Below are 21,044 nucleotides of genomic sequence, written 5' to 3'. Positions count from 1 at the left end.
CTCAAGGTGCTAGATTTTTCAATCGCTCTTATTTTGACAAGCTGCTTAAACTCTTCCCATTCGGTAGCGTTGTTTACCCGTTGCACTGCAAGTAGCTTCTTTAGCTCTTGCGTTACTCCATTATTAAATCCCTCGTCTTCAAATAATTTAGAATTAAATTTCCACAAGTGACAGTTGAAACGAGTTTTCTTTTGTTTATTTCCAAAAGTTGCTATTACTAGGGAATGGTCACTAAAGGGCACAGGTTTTACTTCGTACATTGTACATAGCGGTACCAGCTCTGCTGACACATACAGTCTGTCTAGCCGTGCATGGCTATTTCCTTGAAAATGAGTATACTGCGGACGGGTACCATATAAGAATACATTCCCAATATCCTCTAAATAGTGGTCGTAGACCACTTCTTTCAAGACGTCCACGCTTTTGTCTCGCACCGAAGCACCATTTGCACGATCTTAGGCATGACAAACACAATTGAAATCGCCCGCTAATACCGGCACCCTGTCACAGTTTAAATATGTCTGGAAGCGCTCAAAAAACATTTTCCGGTCGGTCTCTACATTTGGCGCATACGCACAAATAACCCTGAAATTCTGGCCGCAATGCACAAAATCAACGACAAGAGGTCGCCGCTTTCACAGGAGAACAAAGACTGCACAGCGATACCGATGTTATTCCGAATGAAGAGAACAGAGCCACATGAGGCACCAACAGAATGACGCACGCATACATCGAAATGCGTACGGAAAACAGACACCATTCGATCCGTCGCCTCCTCACTTTCAATCTTCGTTTCCTGAATTGCTACTACGTGCAGATCGTTCTCTAGAAGAAGGCGCTCAACTGGCATTGTCGCCTTCTTGCCCCAAGGCCTCGTACATTCAAAGTTGCTACACGCAGTGCTTCCGTGAGATTGATCGCCATATCGAGCGAAAAAAAAATCCCTTATCGCATGGTGTCTACCATCACTCCCGCACCACAAACCACCCACGCCCCAGCTCGGGTTCTACAGTGCAAAACTACGGAGGCGGTTTCCCCGCCTGCCGTGAGTCGGCCGGAATGTTCGGCCGCGGCTTGTAGGACGCTCGCCTCATACCTGGCGTTTTAGGAGGAGGCTCATTACCCCTACTGGCATCCTGCTGCGGCTCCTTGCTTGCGCTGTCATCATGCGCCCGTTTTCCGGCCGTGACACTGGTTGTTGGTGGAATGTCCATGGGCTCAGCCACATTACCGGCGGCGCTCACCGGAGAGTCCCCAGGCTTTGCAGTCGCATCTCTCGTCACGACATCGTCAGCCTGTGCAGGAGCTGGAGGCCACTGCGCCGGAGTGTCAACCGGGCAAAGTTGCGCTTCCAACTGATCCGCCCGAGGAGCAGCCGACGCGGTCTCGCTTGCCACTGGCCCGCTCGCCGCTCTCGATGCGTCCTCCGCATCGGCCTCATCCATGAGCAGCTCTGTTGTCTCCTCACTGGTCGATGGTCCGGTGACGCTGGCGTACGTCCGAGCGCACTGGCTTTCCTCGTGCCCGAAACGACGGCAAGCACCGCAACGTGGGATTTTGCACTCACGCCGAATATGGACTGTGCCGCGGCAGCGCAGGCAAAGGGGAGGCCTGCCCGACACGACCACAAGCGCAAGCTCTCCGGCTACGCTCACCTGGTGGGGCAAGTCGACCATCTTGACGCCGGCGTTCAACTTAAGGGTCACCAGCCTCGTAGTTGAACCATTGTCCGACACGCCTTGTGCACGCCATCGCTCCCTTGTGACGTCCGTCACCTTCCCGAACGGAGCGAGGGCAAGCCGCACGTCTTCGTCCGGTACGCTGTGTAGGAGCCAATGTAGCTTCATTCGGACGTCCCTGTTTGCAGGATCTATCACAAGACATCGGGCACCTTTCACTTTGGGCTCACCGATGTTGATAATCTTCTTCACAGCGTCGGCGTCCTTGAAGGTTACGGCCCACACACGACTCATGCGATACGCCCCCAGGGCGATAACTTCCGGCAGAAGCGAAAGTGGAGCGAACGCATCTCGAAAATCTTCCACCCTGTAGGGGCGAGCACTGATGTCCCCGTGCAGGAAAACTGTGTTCAAAACAAAACGCCCTGTAGGCAAACTAGGCAGTAGAACCTGGTACTCGCTGTCCGAGCCAAAATTCGTGTTTCCGCGGCCAGACATGGCCACTGTAGCCGCTCCGACGGAGCTAGTCATTACAAGTCCGTCACGCTCGGTGGCCGGAAGTGGAATCCAGTCGCACCCAATTATTCTCAGTTTCCAGAAGTCGTTAAGGCACGGAAGTTCATCTGATGAAAAAAAAAGAGGAAAGAAAAACTGACACCAACCTCGAGCCGCCAGTGAGGATTGAACTCACGACCGCTGGTTTACGAGACCAGCGCTCTACCACTGTGCTATAGCTTTTTTTTTCTTTATTGCCGGGCTTCGACATTACAAAACAGAACATAATAATATGTACATACAGTATACACAGTTAATCAGGATCCCAAAGAGTGGGCCTGACTTAGGTTAAAATTCTCTTAAAGTTACGAGGGGTTCCAGCCTTGGTAACCACTCAGGAACCTCCACTATTAGCTTTTGTTCTTCCAGAAACTTGTGCATACTTTCTCTAAAATACATACGGGCTGGCCGTGCGTCAGGGTCACAATGATACCCTGCCTTGCGGGAGCGCCATATACTGTGGAGGCCCATCAGCATGACTAAGTTTAACGGTACCCCATCCTCGTTCTTGGTTGGCAAAAACCTTATTCCGTATGAGTGGATTGGAAGCTGTTTCTTTAAAGTCCTCTGCAGCACGTCCCAGAAATAGACCCCTTCCCAACAGTGCAAAAAGACGTCATCAATTGTCTCCGCCTGTTTGCATATGAGACAATGCGACCCCCAAGGAAGAAATATCTGTTTTGCCTCAAGAAAAGTTTTCACAGGTAAAGTTCCAGAGTGTAACTTAAAGAAGAAACTCTTGACTCCCGGTGGTACCTTCATTTTCTTTACTCTTTTCAATACGTTGTAGCCCGGCCCTCCACAGTGCATGGCCCTGTACAAGGGCACCGGAAAGAGGATGTCACACAAATCCTTGTACAAATCTTTCCGGCTCACATCACTCAAATATTGTTTTGAAAATCTAGCATTCAAAAATCGGACGCTGGCAACTATCTCCTTGAAAAACCCAAACATGCCACCCGTCACACACTTAGTTGAAATCACAAAGTCTGGCAAAGCCCTACCGAGCCTTACTTGGCACACTGTGCGCAGAAAAGGATCATTAACATCGCGCAAAAACAAGAATCTATTGACCAATTGCTTCGCAAATAAATGCCAAGCCCGAGTCCTCCATCCCTCACTCTTCTGAACAAATTGGTTCGCGTACACCTCTCCCATTTCGAGGCCCACACAAAAACAGCAAAAATACTGTCACGACCAGAGGAGCCGTGAAGGTAGACGTCAGAAAGAACCCAAGACCGGGAGCCTTCTTTTTAATTAACGAGCCAGCTTCCACGACACAGAACAGAACAGCGCGCCACGAGAGCCCACCGCCGCTTCGTCGTCGTCTTCGACTCAGCGCGGAGGCCGCGCGGCGCGTTAGGCGCGTGGCATTATTCCCCCCCGCGAAAGCAAACATCGTCTCGATGTGGAATGGGGTATGTACAGTGAGGGGAGGAGGAACAAAGAAAAGACTGGGGGTGAGGTGAATTATACAGTGCGCGCTAGATGACATGCAGGGAGAATCAAGTACACACGTGGGGTAAGGGGAAAAGGTACGAAACAGCGTGAACACAGCGCTCAGTCACGCGAAAAGTACGGCTTTAAGAGCACTACATGCACGATTTCAGGCCGTTGACGCTGAGGGCCGGCGACCACAGTTCCATGGGGGACAACTTCGTAGTTGACGCTGTTCAGGCGGCGCAGGACTCTGTACGGGCCAAAATACCTATTTAAAAGCTTTTCGCACAATCCCTTGCGGCGCACTGGTGTCCACACCCACACGTGGTCGCCCGGCTCGTAGTGCACGTCCCTGTGCCGAAGGTTATAGTATCGGGCATCGGCGGATTGCTGGTCCTTGATGTGCAAGCGGGCCAGCTGACGGGCCTGCTCTGCTTGCTCCACGAAGTGGCCAGCTTCAGGGGGAAGCTCTGCGTCGCCGTAAGGCACCATGGCGTCTAGCATCATGCGGACCTCTCTGCCATACACGAGACGGAACGGGGTGAACTGGGTGGTTTCCTGCGTCGCGGTATTATATGCGAAGGTGACGTACGGCAAGACGTCATCCCAGGTTTTGTGTTCAACGTCGACGTACATCGAGATCATGTCCGCCAATGTTTTGTTGAGCCGTTCCGTTAGACCATTGGTTTGGGGATGATACGCTGTTGTTGGTCGATGAGCAGTAAGGCTAAGCGCTAAGATGTCACGTAGGAGTCGGGCTGTAAACGCCTTGCCGCGGTCAGTAATGATGGCCGATGGGGCGCCGTGTCTAAGCACGATGTCGTGCATAAAGAAGTGGGCAACTTCGGCGGCAGTACCTCGCGCAAGGGCCTTCGTTTCAGCGTAGCGGGTCAAGTAGTCAGTGGCGACTACGATCCACTTGTGGCCGGAAGACGAGAGAGGAAATGGCCCCAGGAGGTCCATGCCGACTTTGTGGAATGGTATTTGTGGCGGCTCGATGCACTGAAGCAGTCCAGGAGGCTTGAGCGCGGGTTTTTTTCGCCGCTGGCATTGCCGGCATGTCCGGACATAATGCTTGACACTTGAAGTTAGGTTGGGCCAGTAATAGTTCTGCCGGATTCGGGATAAGGTGCGGGTAACTCCAAGGTGGCCGGAAGTCGGTTCATCATGGCAGGCAAGGAGGACTTCATCCCGCAGATCAGACGGTATGACGAGCAGGTAAGTTGTCGGATTTGAAGTAGAGTTCTTTTTATAAAGCACCCCTCTCCGCAGGCAGAACGACGATAGTCCACGAGCTAGGTGTCGTGGTATTTCAGGGCACCCACCTTCGAGATGTTCGATGAGCAGACGGAGCTCGGCGTCGGCACGCTGTCTGGAAACGAGCTCAGATGTGCTGACCGCTCCAAGGAAGCTATCATCGTCGGTGGTGTCTTGCGGAGGAGGTTCGACGGGAGCGCGTGACAAGGTATCAGCGTCGGTGTGTTTCCGGCCTGACTTGTAGGTGACGGTGAAATCGAATTCCTGCAGGCGTAATGCCCAACGTGCTAAGCGGCCGCAAGGGTCCTTTAAATTTTTCAGCCAGCACAGCGAGTGGTGGTCGGTGACGATACGAAACGGTCTGCCATAGAGGTATGGGCGGAACTTGGCGGCGGCCCAGACTACCGCTAAACATTCTTTTTCCGTGGTAGAGTAGTTCAACTCAGCACGCGACAGTGCGCGGCTTGCGTAGGCAATTACTTTGTCGACACCGTTTTGCCGCTGAACTAGAACGGCGCCAAGACCGACGTTGCTCGCATCCGTGTGCACCTCCGTATCGGCATCTTCGTCGAAATGTGCCAGGATGGGCGGTGATTGGAGTAGGCGTCGTAACTCGTCGAAGGCAGTCTGTTGTTCGTTGCCCCAGGAAAATGATGTGTCATCACGGGTTAGGAGCGTCAGAGGGCTGGCGAGCTGGGCGAAGTTTCTAATGAAGCGGCGATAATAGGAGCACAGGCCTAGAAAACGACGGACTGCTTTTTTGTGGGAGGGGACCGGAAAGGTAGCAACGGCAGCAAGCTTCTCTGGGTCAGCGCGGATTCCGTCAGCACTAATGACGTGCCCGAGGAACTTCAATTCGGTGAACCCAAAGTGGCATTTTTCTGGTTTGAGGGAGAGGTTGGCGGATCGAACGGCTTTGAGGACAGTCCTGAGGCGGTGCAGATGTTCCGTGAACGTTGCGGAAAAAATGATGACATCGTCAAGATAAACAAGACAGGTCTGCCACTTCAAACCGGTGAGAACGGTGTCCATCATTCTTTGGAACGTGGCAGGAGCACAGCAGAGCCCGAATGGGAGGACGCGAAATTCGTACAGCCCGTCCGGTGTAATGAAGGCGGTTTTCTCACGGTCCCTCTCATCAACTTCTATCTGCCAATAACCACTTCTGAGGTCGACCGAAGAGAAGTACTTGGCTTGACGAAGTCGGTCGAGGGAGTCGTCGATACGCGGGAGCGGGTACACGTCTTTCTTGGTCACACTGTTCAGCTTCCTGTAGTCGACGCAGAACCGTAGTGTCCCGTCTTTCTTTTTCACGAGGACGACAGGAGACGACCACGGACTGCTTGACGGTTGGATGACGCCGTCTGTGAGCATCTCTTCGACCTGTGTTTGAATAGCATCTCGCTCACGAGGGGACACACGATAGGGCTGCTGATGGATGGGTCGGGCTCCTTCATGCGTGATAATGCGGTGTTTAACTATCGACGTTTGGCGCACTTTGGACGACGACGTGAAACACGCACCAAACTCCCGCAAGAGGTCCTGGAGTTGCCTCTTTTCAGTGGGTGGAAGGCCAGGATTTATGTCTACGCTGGTGACCGCTTCGGCGTCAGCTCCAGGTGTGTCCTCCGCACAAGCAAAGCATTCGGCCACTTCCTGAACATGGTCAACGTAAGCGATGGCTGTGCCACGGAACAGATGTCGATGTTCATTGCAGAAGTTGGTGACAAGGACCTCTGTACAACCGTCATGAAAGGATCCAAGGCCCCGTGCCACCGCAACCCCCTTAGTGAGTACGAGGGAGACATTAGGCTCGATAACCCGGAGTCCCCTATGTGGCTCGTCGCAGGTAACTCTCGTGAGAATGCTGGCACGTGGTGGCACCGTAACGTTATCGTTGGCGACTCGCAGGGCGGACCGAGAACCCTGGTGCGCAGGTTCTTCTGTGGCCATTGCGGTAGAAAACGTCACCAAGCGGTTCGGGAGGTCTATGATCGCACCGTGCTCGCGAAGAAAGTCGATGCCAAGGATGACATCGCGAGAACATTCGCGGAGAACGAGAAAAGTGGCAACGAATGTGCAGCCTCGAACCGTAACCCGGGCCGCACACATGCCGAGTGGTGCGACAAGATGTCCGCCTGCCGTGCGTATGTCGGGACCGTCCCAGGGTGTCGTCACTTTTTTCAGGGCCGTCGCAAGCCGTCCGCTAAGGATAGAGTAATCTGCGCCCGTATCAACCAACGCGCTGACCTCCTTTGTGTCGACGAGAACAGGGATATCCAAGGAGACCCTGCCTTCAGCACGGCCCGTCGATGGCTGTTGTGGAGGATTCAGTCGGTGCGGCGGCGGAACCTGGTCGGCGACTGGGGTTGCGCTGTCGGAGCGATTCAAGCGGCGCGTTGGGGGAAACTCTTCGGCGATGCGGCGTTCGGCGTCGGGGCGATTGGGTCGGTGCGGCGGCGGAAGCGGGTCGGCGATTGGGGTTGCGGCATCGCGGCGATACGAAAGGCGCGTCGGGGAAAACTGTGCAGCGATGCGGCGTGCGACGTCGGGGCGATTCAGTTGCTGCGGCGGATGAAAGTTTTGTACATTAATTCGCGAACAATGCATCACTTGCATCACATACCACAGTTTGCTGATGAAAAACAGATTACACACTGTGGCTCTCGCAAATATAGATAAATAGGACGCTTTCCACTTTTCAGCCTTATCGCGTGTTTCTTGCACCTGCCGTGTCCAATACGGTTCGCTGTCGCGGTGATGTTCCAGCGGGACACCCAAGTATTTCACAGGGGTCGTGTGCCAGGTCACGTTAGCAAAATTTTTTGGGGTCACTGGCCACTGTCCATGCCAGAACCCCACACACTTCCCCCAGTTAACCCTGCTCCCCGTCACAGTGCTGAAACGCTTGACCCCGTCGACCGCGTTACAAATGCTATCGTGACTCACGCCAAAAACAGCAACATCTGCATATGCTAGGATCTTGACTTCAGCCGTCTGTAGCCGAAATCCTTGAACAGCATTATTTCTTATAATGTGCTTACACAAAGTTACTATATAGATACAAAACAAAAGAGGACTGAGGGGGCAACCCTGGCGAACAGAACGCTGAACGTTAATGGGGGCCCCCAACGATTTATTAACAATTAACCTGGTAGTGCAATTTCTGTACGCCAAGGCCACACCCTCAGCGATAATAGTGCCTAAATTAACATGATGAAGGATAGAAAACAATATGTCATGCGCAACACAGTCAAAAGCTTTTTCTAAATCTAGTTGGAGAACTGCCACACGAGCGCCAAGGGCGTCACAGCACTCCAGTACACTTCTTGCTTTGTGAATATTATAAGCAATAGACCGCCCCTTGATGCCACACGTTTGATGAGGGCCAACGATTTCTTTAATTACCATCTGAAGTCTGGCAGCTAGCACCTTCATAAAAATTTTGTAATCGACGTTCGTCAGCGAGATGGGCCTATATGCTGTAACCAGTTTCAGTTTCTGCGCGTCATCTGTTTTAGGAATGAGTACTGTATGGGACGTACCGTAGGATGGAGGTAGAGCATTACGATTGTAGGCTTCGTTAAATAAAGAAGTCAGCAAAGGGGTTAATTCACTCTTAAACACTTTATAAAAAACAGCACTTAAACCATCCGGGCCTGGAGACTTACCAGGGTTTAAGCTTTCTATAGCGCGTTCGACTTCTTGCTGCGTAATCTGCTGCTCTAAAATTACTTTTTGCTCGTCATCCAGCCGTGGCATATCTTTCAAAAACTCGTCTCTAAATGCATTCGAGTCGACGTCATGTTTCGCGAAGATTGTCTGAAAGTGCTCAAAGAAGGCCAGCTGTATGCTATCGTTATCAGAGACTGAAGTGCCTGCCCATTCTACCTCGTGAATCTGGTTTCGTCGAGCGTGCGCCTTTTCCATTCCAAGCGCCCGCTTAGTGGGCGTTTCTCCCGCGACCAAATCTGCCGCTCGCGCCCGAACTAGCGCTCCCTGATACCGTTTTTCTTCGATAATTTCCAGCTTTTGCTTTGTTTTCTTGATGTCTTCCATAAATATGCCCGGTTGTTTGCATTCTTGAGCTAACAAGTTTTCTAGCATAACTTTCAGCTGCCTTTCTTGTAATCGTTCTTCGTGCCTTAGAACGGTGGACCGTTCTATAGCCTTCATTTTAATGTCTTGTTTCACTAGTTCCCACTGCAACCCGACTTCGTTTTTTCCCTCCCTCTCTATTTTATTAATCTTTTCTACCACGGCATCAGTGAAAGTTTTGTCACTTATCAGGTTAGAGTTTAGTTTCCATAGGTCCCACGAAAAGCTGTTATTTCGCTTCTTCGATCCTACAGAGCACTCAACTACACAGTGATCAGAGTAGGACACAGGCAAAACATTGTACTTATGACATTTCGGCAATAAATCAAGTGACCTATATATGCGGTCGAGGCGCGCGTGACTGACACGTTGAAAGTGCGTGTACTGCACATCGCGTGCGCCCTCTAAGCATTCGGCAACATCTTCCAAGGCGTATTCGTCTATCATTTGATTCAAAACCTCAGTACTTCTGTCCCTGAAGGCTCGGGTGCTACTCTTATCGCGAGCGCTCAAAACACAGTTAAAGTCACCCATGAAAACTATTTGTTTGTCGGAAAGAAGATACTGTTGCAGGTTCTCAAAAAACGTTGCCCTGTCTTCCACTACATTTGGCGCATAAATGCATAGCACACGCCACTCAACGTTGCAGTACAAAAAATCGCATACTACGTAGCGGCCCGATTGAGAAGAAAAATACGCCTGTATTTCGAGTCCAGGCAACTTTTTCACAAACACAGCACACCCAGCAGAGTTGCCAATCGCATGGCTCACAATTGCATAGTACCTCGACGTGAATCGTTGCACCATGCCTCCAGTCTCCACCTCCCCTTCCACTTTGGTTTCTTGAACGGTTACTACATCTATGTCTCTGTCCGTCAAAAGGCGGAGCACTTGACTCTGTTTTCGCTTCCCGCTCATGCCCCTTACGTTAAGCGTGGCGAAATTAAGGCATGACTCCGGATACATTTTGGTAGCGAAAAAAAGAGGCCGGAAGCATGGTGCTTACCTTTCACGCCTAGCACTAAGCTAGACGCCGTCTTTTGCCCCTGAGTCATCGGGTGGACCAGGGTCACTCTGCTGCGGTGCCGGCTTATCGGCCGGCCGTCTTTCCGTCGCGACATTTGGCCGCGGCTTGAAAGGTGGTCGTCGTACTGGAGGTGCTTTTGCAGGCGGCTCCTCTGCGTTAGTCGCGGCCGCCTGGTCTTCTTCACTGTCGGTGTGTGCGTGGGAGCGTTTTGCGGGGCCGGAGACACTGGCCAAGAAAGTGTTGTCCTTTCGCGTCGCGGCCTCACAGTCCATTTGTTTCAGCGACTCGTCAAGCTGAGGGCTCCCACCCTCAGTTGACGCTCTTTCAGCTGTCTCGGGTGATACCACTGCCGCAGTCTGCGTCTCCGCGCTGTCGGTCACCTTGCTCTCTTCCCCCGTAGACACCGATGAATGCTTCGTCGCTGCCAGCCCTTCGTCACCTCCGGCACCCTTCGCAGCAGCTTCAGCCTCGTCTACGTCCATCAGCAGGTCTACCGACTCGTCCCTTGCCGTCGACCCTGTCGCCGCTGCTTAGGTCCGCACGCAGTCCGCCGCAACATGACCGTACCGTCTACATTGGGTACATCGCGGTACCTTGCAATCCCTGCGGACGTGGCCCTTGCCTCCACAGCGCAGACATTGCATTGGAATTCCGGGCACGACAACGAGAGCCAGCTCTCCCGCGACTCGTATTTGGTGCGGGAGGTCGTCCACTTTCATGCCAGCTTTCAGCTTCATGAGCACGGCTCTTGTAGTCGACCCTTTCTGGTGGAAACCTTGAACCCGCCAGCGCTCCCGAGTGACTTCGTTAACTGTTCCGAATGCCGCGATGGCCGTCCTTATGTCTTCGTCTGCCACGCCATGCAACATCCAATGCAGTCGCAGTCTCACCTGTTGGTCTTCTGGGTTGATAATGATGCACCGGCGGTCTTTCACCTGAACCTCCTTAGAAGCGAGAAGGCGCTTCGTTGCCTCCGCGCTACTGAGAGTCACCGCCCAGACGTGGTTCACCTGATACGCCCCCAAAGCCACCACGTCGGGGAGCGTACCAGTCTCGACCAAGGCTTCACGAAAATCTTCGACCCGAAAGGGCCTCGCACGCACGTCACCATGCAAGAAAACCGTGTTTAACACGACACGCCCGGTGGGCAGCTGCGGCAGAATAATCTGGTAGTCGTTATCATCTTTTACATCTAGCCTGTTTCCGCGGCCGGCAAGGGCCGCTGTCGCCGCTCCGTGGGAGCTCATGATCCTGCGTCCGTCACGCTCGGTGGCCGGAAGTAGAATGACTGAGCTATAGCGGCGCTTTTGTTGTCTTTACTACCTGTTTCAGGTGCTCTCGCAGATGCACAGTGTAGTCCATGTGTAAGCGAAGCACGCGCTTTCTGCGTTGCCGAGTCACACCCAATTATTCTCAGTTTGCAGAAGTCGTTAAGGCACGGAAGTTCATCTAATGAAAAAAAAAGAGGAAAGAAAAACTGACACCAACCTCGAGCCGCCAGTGAGGATTGAACTCGCGACCGCTGGTTTACGAGACCAGCGCTCTACCACGGAGCTATAGCATTTTTTGTTATTGCCTGGCTTAGACACAAAAATAACAGTAACACACGCAAACATATATACACAGCGATCAAATAGCCTGTACCCATAAGGGGCAGGCATTGTCATGTCAAAATTCCTTGAGTACCGTCAAGGGCTCCAGTCTTGACAGCCACTCGGGAACACAAGTTTGTAATTTCGCCGTATCCAGCCATATCTGTACGCTTTCTCGGAAATACATGCGTGCCGGTCTTGCATCTGAATCGCAGTGATAACCGGCCATTCGAGAGCGCCATATACTGTGGAGGCACATTAACATTACTTGGTCTAATGGGACGTCATCTTGGTTATCCGTTGGCAAGTATCTAATGCCATGAGCATCGAGTGGCAACTCTTTTTTGAGTGTCCTTTGAAGCACATCCCACAAATACACCCCCTCCCAGCAATGAAGAAACGCATGATCTATTGTCTCCGGCTGTTTACAAATCAGACAGTGGGCTACCCACGGAAGGAACAAGCCTTTTTTCTCCAGAAATGATTTTGCCGTCAATGTACCGGTGTGTAACATGAAGAAAAATGTTTTTGCTCCAGGTGACACTTTCATTTTCTTTACACGTTTCAATACATTACTGCCTTTGCCTCCAGAGTATAAGGCCCTATACAAGGGCACCGGGAACACTACATCACAAAGATTCTTGTATAATGTTGTCTTGTCAAGTTTACTCAAATACTCCATCGAAAAACGTACGCTAAGAAATTTCACACTTAGAACAATCTCTCTAAAGAATCCAAAAATACGGCCAGGCATACATCCGGTGTGAACCACAACATCAGGCAACGCTCGACCTAGCCTTTGTTGGCAAACAGCTCGCAGTAATGGGTCTCTTACATCCCTAAAAAAACAAACCGGTTCACGATCTGGCGTAAAAATAAATGGCCCAACCCAAGCCCGCCACACTTCACCTGCCTAAACAAATTTGTCCTCCTGCACCTCTCCCAAGTGGAGGCCCAAATGAACACGGCAAAAATTCGGTGCAGTTTTTGCACATTAACACGAGAACAATGCAACACTTGCATCACATACCATAACTTGCTTATTAAAAAAAGGTTAGAAACTGTTGCTCTTGCAAATATTGACAAGTGGGCGTTTTTCCATTTCTCCGCTTTCTAGCGGGTTTCTTGGATCTGCTGTGTCCAGTATGGCTCGGTATCCTTATAAAACTCTAAAGGCACTCCCAGGTATTTGACAGGCGGTGTAGCCCATGACATATTAGCAAATGTCTCGAAGGTTGACGGCCATTCTCCATGCCAAAACCGAAGACACTTACTCCAGTTAACTTGGCTTCCTGTGACTCCACTAAAATGCTTCACAGTATCGACTGTCCTCTTTATACTTTCCTTATTTACACAAAATACCGCAACATCATCTGCGTAGGCAGGTAGTTTAATTTCAGTAGACTGCAGTCGGAAACCATCAATGCCTTTGTTTTGAAGATTGCTTAAACACAAAGCTTCAATATCAATACAGAACAAAAGAGGGCTGAGGGGGCAACCTTGGCGCACCGAACGTAGTACGTTGATATGGGCCCCCAATGACTTATTGACAATTAATCTCGTAGTACAGTTACGGTACGCCAAGGCCACTCCCTCTCGAATAACTATACCAACATTAATGTAGTCTAAGAAACTAAACAGAATGTTATGTGAAACGCAATCGAAAGCCTTTTCCAAGTCCAACTGCAGTAATGCAACACGTTCGCGTGTAGCATCACAGCATTCGAGCCCACATCTTGCTTCATGGATGTTCTGAAAAATAGATCGTGCTTTGATCCCACACGTTTGGTGGGGGCAAACTATTTCGGCTATAACTGTTTGTAGCCTGCCAGCAAGCACCTTCATATAAATCTTATAATCAACGTTCGTCAGAGCAATGGGCCTGTATGACGACACCCACCTCAGCTTATCTGGTTGGTCAGTTTTTGGGATAAGCACAGTATGCGACGACCCGAACGATGCTGGCAACGACTTCAATTCATAAGCCTCATTAAATAAGGCACACAACAATGGTGATAACTGTTCCTTGAATGCTTTGTAGAAAGCTGCACTCAGGCCATCGGGCCCGGGTGATTTTCCCGGATTTAAGTTATTAATTGCCTGCTGCACTTCCTGTTCACTTATTGGCCGCTCAAGGTTAGCTTTTTGCTCGTCGTCAATTTTTGGCATCGCCTCAAGAAAGGATTCTTTAAATCTATCCAACTTGACACTGTGCCAAGAAAAGAGCTGTTGGTAGTGTTCAAAGAAAGCTTTCGCGATTCCTTCGTTATCTGTTTCTGTGCCGCCCGCCCATTCAATCTCTCCCACGTGATTACGTCTTGCGTTCGCTTTTTCAATTCCGAAAGATCTTTTTGTTGGCGTCTCGCCCATGACCAGTTTCTCCGCTCTCGCGCGCACAAGTGCCCCGCGATAACGGTCTTCGTCAATCAGTTGAAGCTTTTGTTTTATTTTTCTAACATCGTCCATGTACAAACACGGCGCATTACACTCCAGAGCTAGAAATTTCTCAAGCAGTGTCTTTAAATTCATTTCATTTTGTTTTTCTTTATGCCGTATACAGCTGGATTGTTCAATAGGTTTTATCTTAATTTGTTGTTTGCAAAGTTCCCATTCTTGACCCAGTTCTTGCTCGGTATCCAGAGCAACGTTATTAATTTCCGCTTCTACGAGTCTAGTAAACTGTTCATCCTCTAAAAGTTTATTGTTCATCTTCCAAAGGTCCCACTGAAAACAACCGCCTCTCTTTCTGGTTCCAATCGTACACTGAACCACGCAGTGATCCGAACATGTTACGGGCAGAACGTCATAACATTGGCACTTTGGGACCAGTTCTACAGATATGTAAATCCTGTCAAGGCGGCCGTGATTATACCGCTGAAAATGCGTGTACTGCAGTTGTCCATTGCCCATAAAACATTCCGCCACGTCTTCCAATGCGAGACAAAATTTCTGTGCTCTTATCTCGAAAAGCACGCGGGCTAGATTTATCAGCGGAGCTCAAAACACAATTGAAATCACCCATAAAGACAAGTTGCTTGTCCGTGTTTACGTACTGCTGCACTAAATCAAACAGAGCTGCGCTTTCATCGAAAAAAGTAGATGCATATACACAGACAACACGCCATTGAATAGACCAGACTAAAATCGAGGACCACTCCCCTACCCGACAGAAAAGGAGCATGCGTTTATACAACAAGACCTGGCAGCTTTTTGACGAACAAGACACACCCCCCCGAAGGGCCAACCGCGTGACTCACAACTGCATAAAACCGGTACGTGAAACGCTGCACCATGCTCTCGGTCTCTCTTTCGCCCTCGACCTTCGTCTCTTGAACACCTAGAATGTCGATGTCGTAGTCATTTAGGAGGCGCAACACTTGGTTCTGCTTCCTTTTCGTGGCTAAACCCCGTACGTTAAATGTGGCAATTTTTAGCGACTGTGCAGAAGCCATTTTGTTACAGAGAAAAAGGGCCGAGAGCATGCTGCTTACCTTTCACGTCTAGCATAAAGCTAGACGCCTTGCCCTTGGACTGGCGGACCTTGCGTTGGGGGCGGTTTTTCGACGGCTCTCTTGTCCGTCGGGACATTCGGTTTGGGTTTGAAAGTCGGTCTCGTCCCTAGTGCCGCTTTCGTTGGCGGCTCCTCGATGCTAGCTGCCTCCGCCTTTTCCTTTTCGCTGCCGCTCTCGTCGTGGGCTCGCTTCGCCGGTCCGGGGACGCTGGTCGCTCGGCCGCCACTCTTCTCAAGAGGTTCCAACTTACTCGTTGAATCCGTTACCTCAGCGTTTGGAAAGCGCTCAACCTCGCTCTCCATACCTTCCTCCGAATCTTCGTTGCCAGGTGTTGTGGCTCCCTTGCCTGACAGACAGGGTCTCTAAATTAAGAGCCGCGCCTCTATTAATTAATTTCTCTAAATTAAGAGCCGCGCCTGATACATCGCAGAACTGTTTAGTCAAGTTTAGAGCCTCAAGTACACTCTCTTTGTCAGAACAAAAGAGGGCGACATCATCAGCGCTTTCGTTGTCTTTACTACCTGTTTCAGGCGCTCTCGCAGATGCACAGCGTAGTCCAAGCGTAAGCGAAGCATGCGCTTCCTGCGTCCCCCAGTCGCGCCGAAATTATTCTCAGTTTGCAGAAGTCTGTTAAGGCACGGAAGTTCATGTAATGAAAAAAAAAGAGAAAAAAAACTGACACCAACCTCAAGCCGCCAGTGAGGATTCAACTCACGACCGCTGGTTTACGAGACCAGCGCTCTGCCACCGAGCTATAGCTTTTTTTTTCTTTATTGCCTGACTTCGGCAAGAACCACAGTACACAAATACACTTACAGAGCACAATGAGCAATAATTAACAACACTATCCGCCTGGTGGGGCGTGGCTTCGTCACGTTAAAACTCTTTAAGCGTCACCAAACGCTCCACTCTTTCGAGCCACTCGGGAGCTTCAGGAGCAAGTTTTTGACCTTCAATATACCTATGCATGCACTCCCGAAAATAGATCCGTGCTGGCCGTGCATCAGGATCGCGATGATATCCTGCCATTCTGGAGCGCCAAATACAATGGAGGCCCATTAGCATAATAAGGTCGAATGGTACCCCATCCTCACTCTCTACAGGCAAGTACCGAATACCATGAGAGTCCAGCGGAAATTCCTTTTTTAAAGTCCTTTGTAAGATGTCCCAAAAGTATACCCTCACCCAACAGTGCCAAAAAACGTGGTCTATTGTTTCTGGTTGTTTACAAATTAAACAGTGTGTTCCCCAAGGTAGAAATAAATGCTTCCCCTCCAAAAATTTCGTTACTGGTAGTGGTAGAGAGAGGGTGTGGTAGATGGTCCTTGGCGATCACAAAATGAACAAGGGAGGGGAAAACCTCAGGTTGCTTGAGCCAACGTTTCGACAAGGGGAGTTGTCTTCGTCTGGGCAAAGCGTTCATCATTGGCAGGGATTAAATAGGGCCTTCGCTCCGAGGAGGAAGGCCCCGGGGGTGGGGAAGGAAAGTGGTGTGAGAGGGGATGCGTGTCAGGAAGTTTAACAGAGTACACTGTGGGGCCAGTTGGTCATACATAATCTGAACGAACAAACGTAGCGTTTAAAACAGGACACAGAAAGATGAGGACAGGACGGGGCTACATGTAGCCCCGTCCTGTCCTCATCTTTCTGTGTCCTGTTTTAAACGCTACGTTTGTTCGTTCAGATTATGCGTGTCAGGAAGGCAATAGTGGAAAAACTTATATCCCGAGGGTGTGTAATGAACAAAGGCTTTGAAGGGGCTGTGACAGGGGGTTGGCGCTGGGTGGACCTGAAAAACTCAGATAAGAGGATTAGTCAGCGTGGTACAGGGAAGTGAGAACAAGGCAAACAAAATAGGCAGGCACTGGAAGGAGAACGAAAGGGAGGGCATTTCCAAGGAAGGACAAGGCAGGGGGGGGGGGGGGGGGGGGATGGCTCGAGTTCAGAGAAAGCCAAAAGGTGGGGCAGAGGGGGTAACAGGAATGTCATGGTTTCCGAGAACTGATAGTAGTGGTTTAGGAGAAAAAAAAGAAAAAAAAGGGTGAACAAAGGGAGAGGGTGAGAAAGCCGGAAATGTGGTGGAAGATATGACCTGGGAAGGGTCCAGAGAGTGATAGTATACTCAGAAGTACTTGTATTTGGGCGTGTTGGTTCATAACTTTTCAGGAGGACACAGGGGCGCAACAAAAGACACGGACATAGAAGCAGACAGGGACAAGGGCTTGTCCCTGTCTACCTCCACGCCCGCGCCCCCCATCGCGCCCCTGTGTCCTCCTGAAAAGATAATATACTTATGCGAGGTTCTAGGAAATGGTCTGACCACGTGCAAGACATATGTTCTTTACTAATGAACCTCTTGACAATCTTCCAGATCCACCATATTTTACGCACCCGCTCATGCAAAATATCACATTTCATCCCGTCGGCATAGTCAAGGTAATTGAGTCACTGAAGAACTCGTCATCTACTGGAGTGGACGGTATCAACGCCAAAGTGCTGAAAAATACTAAACATACGTGTAGCCTGTTCTTATCGCTCATATTCCAGGAATCCCTGAACACCGGTTCGATTCCACGTGACTGGCAGGTGGGCAAGGTCATCCCAGTCTTCAAGAAAGGAAGCCGATCATCGCCGAGTAACTACCGCCCGATTTCCATAACAAGCGTTTCTTGCAAAATAATGGAGCATGTTTTATACTCGCATATTGCTAATTTCCTATCGTCCGTTCATTTTTTTCACTCAAGCCAGCATGGTTTTCGCAAGAATCATTCCTGTGACACCCAACTGGCACTCTTCCTGCACGACTTACATTTAAACCTTGATCGTAATATCCCGACTGATGCAGTGTTTTTAGACTTCGAAAAAGCATTCGATAAGGTCCCCCATGGTCGTCTCTTACTAAAGTTATCGCGCCTTAATATTCATCCATGTGTTCTGAACTGGATTCGAGGGTTTTTATCTAACCGTCAGCAGTTCGTATATGCCAATTCACACTCTTCATCCTTAACACCTGTGCTCTCCGGGGTACCTCAAGGAACGGTACTCGGGCCCCTCCTTTTCTTGATATATATTAATGACCTACCGTGGTACATTTCTTCTCATATCCGACTCTTTGCCGATGACTGTGTCGTTTACCGAAGCATTACTAACTCCACCGACCATCTCGCATTACAAACTGACCTTATTCGCATACAGGACTGGTGTAAAACATGGCTCATGTCATTAAATATTTCTAAAACCGTGTTAATGTCCATTCACCGTCGTCGTAATTACGTAGCGCCTAATTATAATATTAATAACCTGCAGATTGGAACATCCGAATCATTCAAATATCTTGGTGTGCATATCTCGCGTGACCTAACTTGGACCTGTCATATTAATCACATAATAAATTCTGCTAATTGTGCTCTAGGTTATTTACGCCGTAACCTTTCACTCGCTCCTCCCCCTATTAAACAGCTTGCTTTTCAAACCTTTGTGCGTCCCAAGCTTGAGTATGCTAACGCTATTTTTGATCCGCACCAAATTAATCTTACTAACGCCCTCGAATTGGTTCAGAACCGCGCAACACGATTCATTCTATCTAATTATTCCTACCACTCAAGCATCTCAGCACTAAAAGCTCGAATCAACTTGCCCCCCCTTAGCCTCGCGCCGTAAGATAGCACGTCTTAACCTTTTTCATAAATTTTTCCATTCTTTGCCTCTTGATAACCCCTACATAAAAAGAGCCCACCGCATCGCCCGGTTCAGCCATAGTAACGCAGTGTATCCCCTACAAGCCCATACTGTGACATTTCAGCAGTCATTTTTTCAGCGTACTGCACGAGACTGGAATGACCTGCCCACCGAAGTTGCCATTATCATCAACCCACTAGAATTCAAGCGGAGCGTCGCCAGCCTTTCATCTTAACATTTTTTACCATTGTTTGCCAGAAACCGTCCACTCCCTCATGTAATGTCTCAACCGAGACCTTTGAGGAAATAAATAAATAAATATGTTAATTTAAAATGATGCTAACCCTGAAATGTACCTGAGAGATTCCAGGTTTCCTCTGGACATGTTAATCCCTGTTGGTTGCAGTGTTTTAAATTTGTGGATTAGGAATGCTTCTCTGTATTTTCTGTCCCTAGTCGATTTGAAGCCTGACTGAAGAATTAACAATTTGAGTTCGTCGAATTTGTGATGGCGTTGATTAAAATGGGTCGACACTGCCTTCTGTTCATTCCGTGTTGTGTCAGCCCGGTGCCCGTTTAATCTGGCACTCATTGTTTGCCCGGTTTCTCCGATATATTGTTTCTGGCAGAAGGAGCACTGGAGCATGTAGATAATATTGGACGATGTGCAGTCAAAACTCGTCTTTATATCGAAACTGAAATCGCTTGCCGTACTTTTAACCGTAGTGTCCCTTTGTAAATGTTTGCATGTCTTGCATCTAGGTCGAGAGCATGAAGTTACTGTCGGTGGTGGTTTCTCACCGAGCCTAGCATGAACCAGGATGTCCTTCAGGTTTGTGTTGCGTCTGTATGTTACCCTTGGTGCGTCGGGAAATATTTTCTTGAGACGGTCGTTACCAGTTAAAATGGGGTGGTATTTCCGCAGGATATTGTTTATGTTTGGAAGCGCGTTTGAGTATTTCGTTATAAGTGCAGGAGGTCGTTGACTGTTAGCTTTTGTTCGTTTTTTAAGAACTACATCTCGTTTCAAAGTGGTTGCTCGTTGGAACGCATTATTAAGGGTTGTCTGTGGATGATTTCTGGCGATTAGTGTGTTTTTTAGCGAGTGGAGGTGTTTCAGGTAGTCGTCGTCGTCGCTGCATATTCTTCTTAGTCTCGTTGCCTGTCCCACGAATATACCTTGTTTGCAGTGTCTTGGATGATGGCTAGTGAAATCTAAGTATTGTTGTCGGTCAGTAGGCTTCCTGTAAAGTGTGGTTTTGAGCTTGCTATTTTCTAAATGGACAGTGGTGTCAAGGAAATTGACTTGCGTTTTCGAAGAGTTGAAGGTGAATTTAATGCTGGAGTGGCATGAATTGAAATGTGTGACGAATGCCTTCAGGGTCTCAGCCCCATGCTCCCATATCATGAAAATGTCGTCTATGTAACGCAGGTATATAAGTGGTTTTTTTAGAAATGAATTTAGAAGTTTAGATTCTAGTAGCCCCATAAAAATGTTCGCGTAGGTGGGTGCGAAGGGAGCGCCCATGCTTGTTCAAAATACTTGAAGGTAGTAAGAAGAATCGAATTCAAAGTAGTTGAGTGTTAGTACCAATTCAAGTAGCGTGAGGTACACTTCAGTTTCGTGCGGGTGAGGACTTTGAGATAGAATTTTGGAGAGTGCGTCGATACCTTCATTTATGGGAATATTTGTGTACAAAGCGGCGACGTCAAGTGTGACAAGTATGCTATCTGCCGGGATAATGGAAGCGTTATTCAGAGACTCTATTATGGGGAGAAAGTGCGGTGTATCCTCGACAAAGGAAGGGAGGTGGGTGGGAATATCTGCAAGATAGTTGTTCAGGAAAATTGATAAGTTCTCTGTGGGCGTGTTATTGTTTGAAACTATAGGTCTGCCGGGGATATCTGCGGTAAACAAGTCTTCTGCGGAAACCTTATGGATTTTGGGAAGTAGGTAAAAACGTGCTGCCTGTTTGTTTCCTGTCTGTTTCCTGCCTGTAAAAACGTCCTGCCTGTAGTGTTCCGGTATGCAATTTAAAGAAAAATGTTTTTGCACTTGGTGGCACCTGCATCGCCTTCACACGCTTAAGTACGTCGCGTCCCAGGCCTCCATTGTATAAGGCCCTGTACATAGGCTGTGGAAGAACTACATCGCACAAATCCTTGTACAACTTCTTCCTGTTAACAGAAGATAAATATTCATACG

At 49.4% G+C, this 21,044-nt stretch overlaps 1 protein-coding gene across 1 annotated transcript; it reads right to left on the bottom strand.

The window, feature by feature from the left end:
• Window positions 1-1,019: 1,019 nt before the first annotated feature.
• Window positions 1,020-2,210, bottom strand: LOC149334495 (uncharacterized). The gene has a single exon (XM_089556254.1). It carries the CDS (start codon window positions 2,208-2,210, stop codon window positions 1,020-1,022), a length of 1,191 nt encoding a protein of 396 aa, XP_089412380.1.
• Between the last annotated feature and the right edge of the window lie 18,834 nt (window positions 2,211-21,044).

This window comes from Amblyomma mixtum, chromosome 8, assembly GCF_055824585.1.
Source record: "Amblyomma mixtum isolate Tamu chromosome 8, ASM5582458v1, whole genome shotgun sequence".
Taxonomy (NCBI): Eukaryota; Metazoa; Arthropoda; class Arachnida; order Ixodida; family Ixodidae; genus Amblyomma; species Amblyomma mixtum.
The sequence above is the reverse complement of the archived record's forward strand: the minus strand, read 5'-3'. Positions and strand labels throughout refer to the sequence as shown.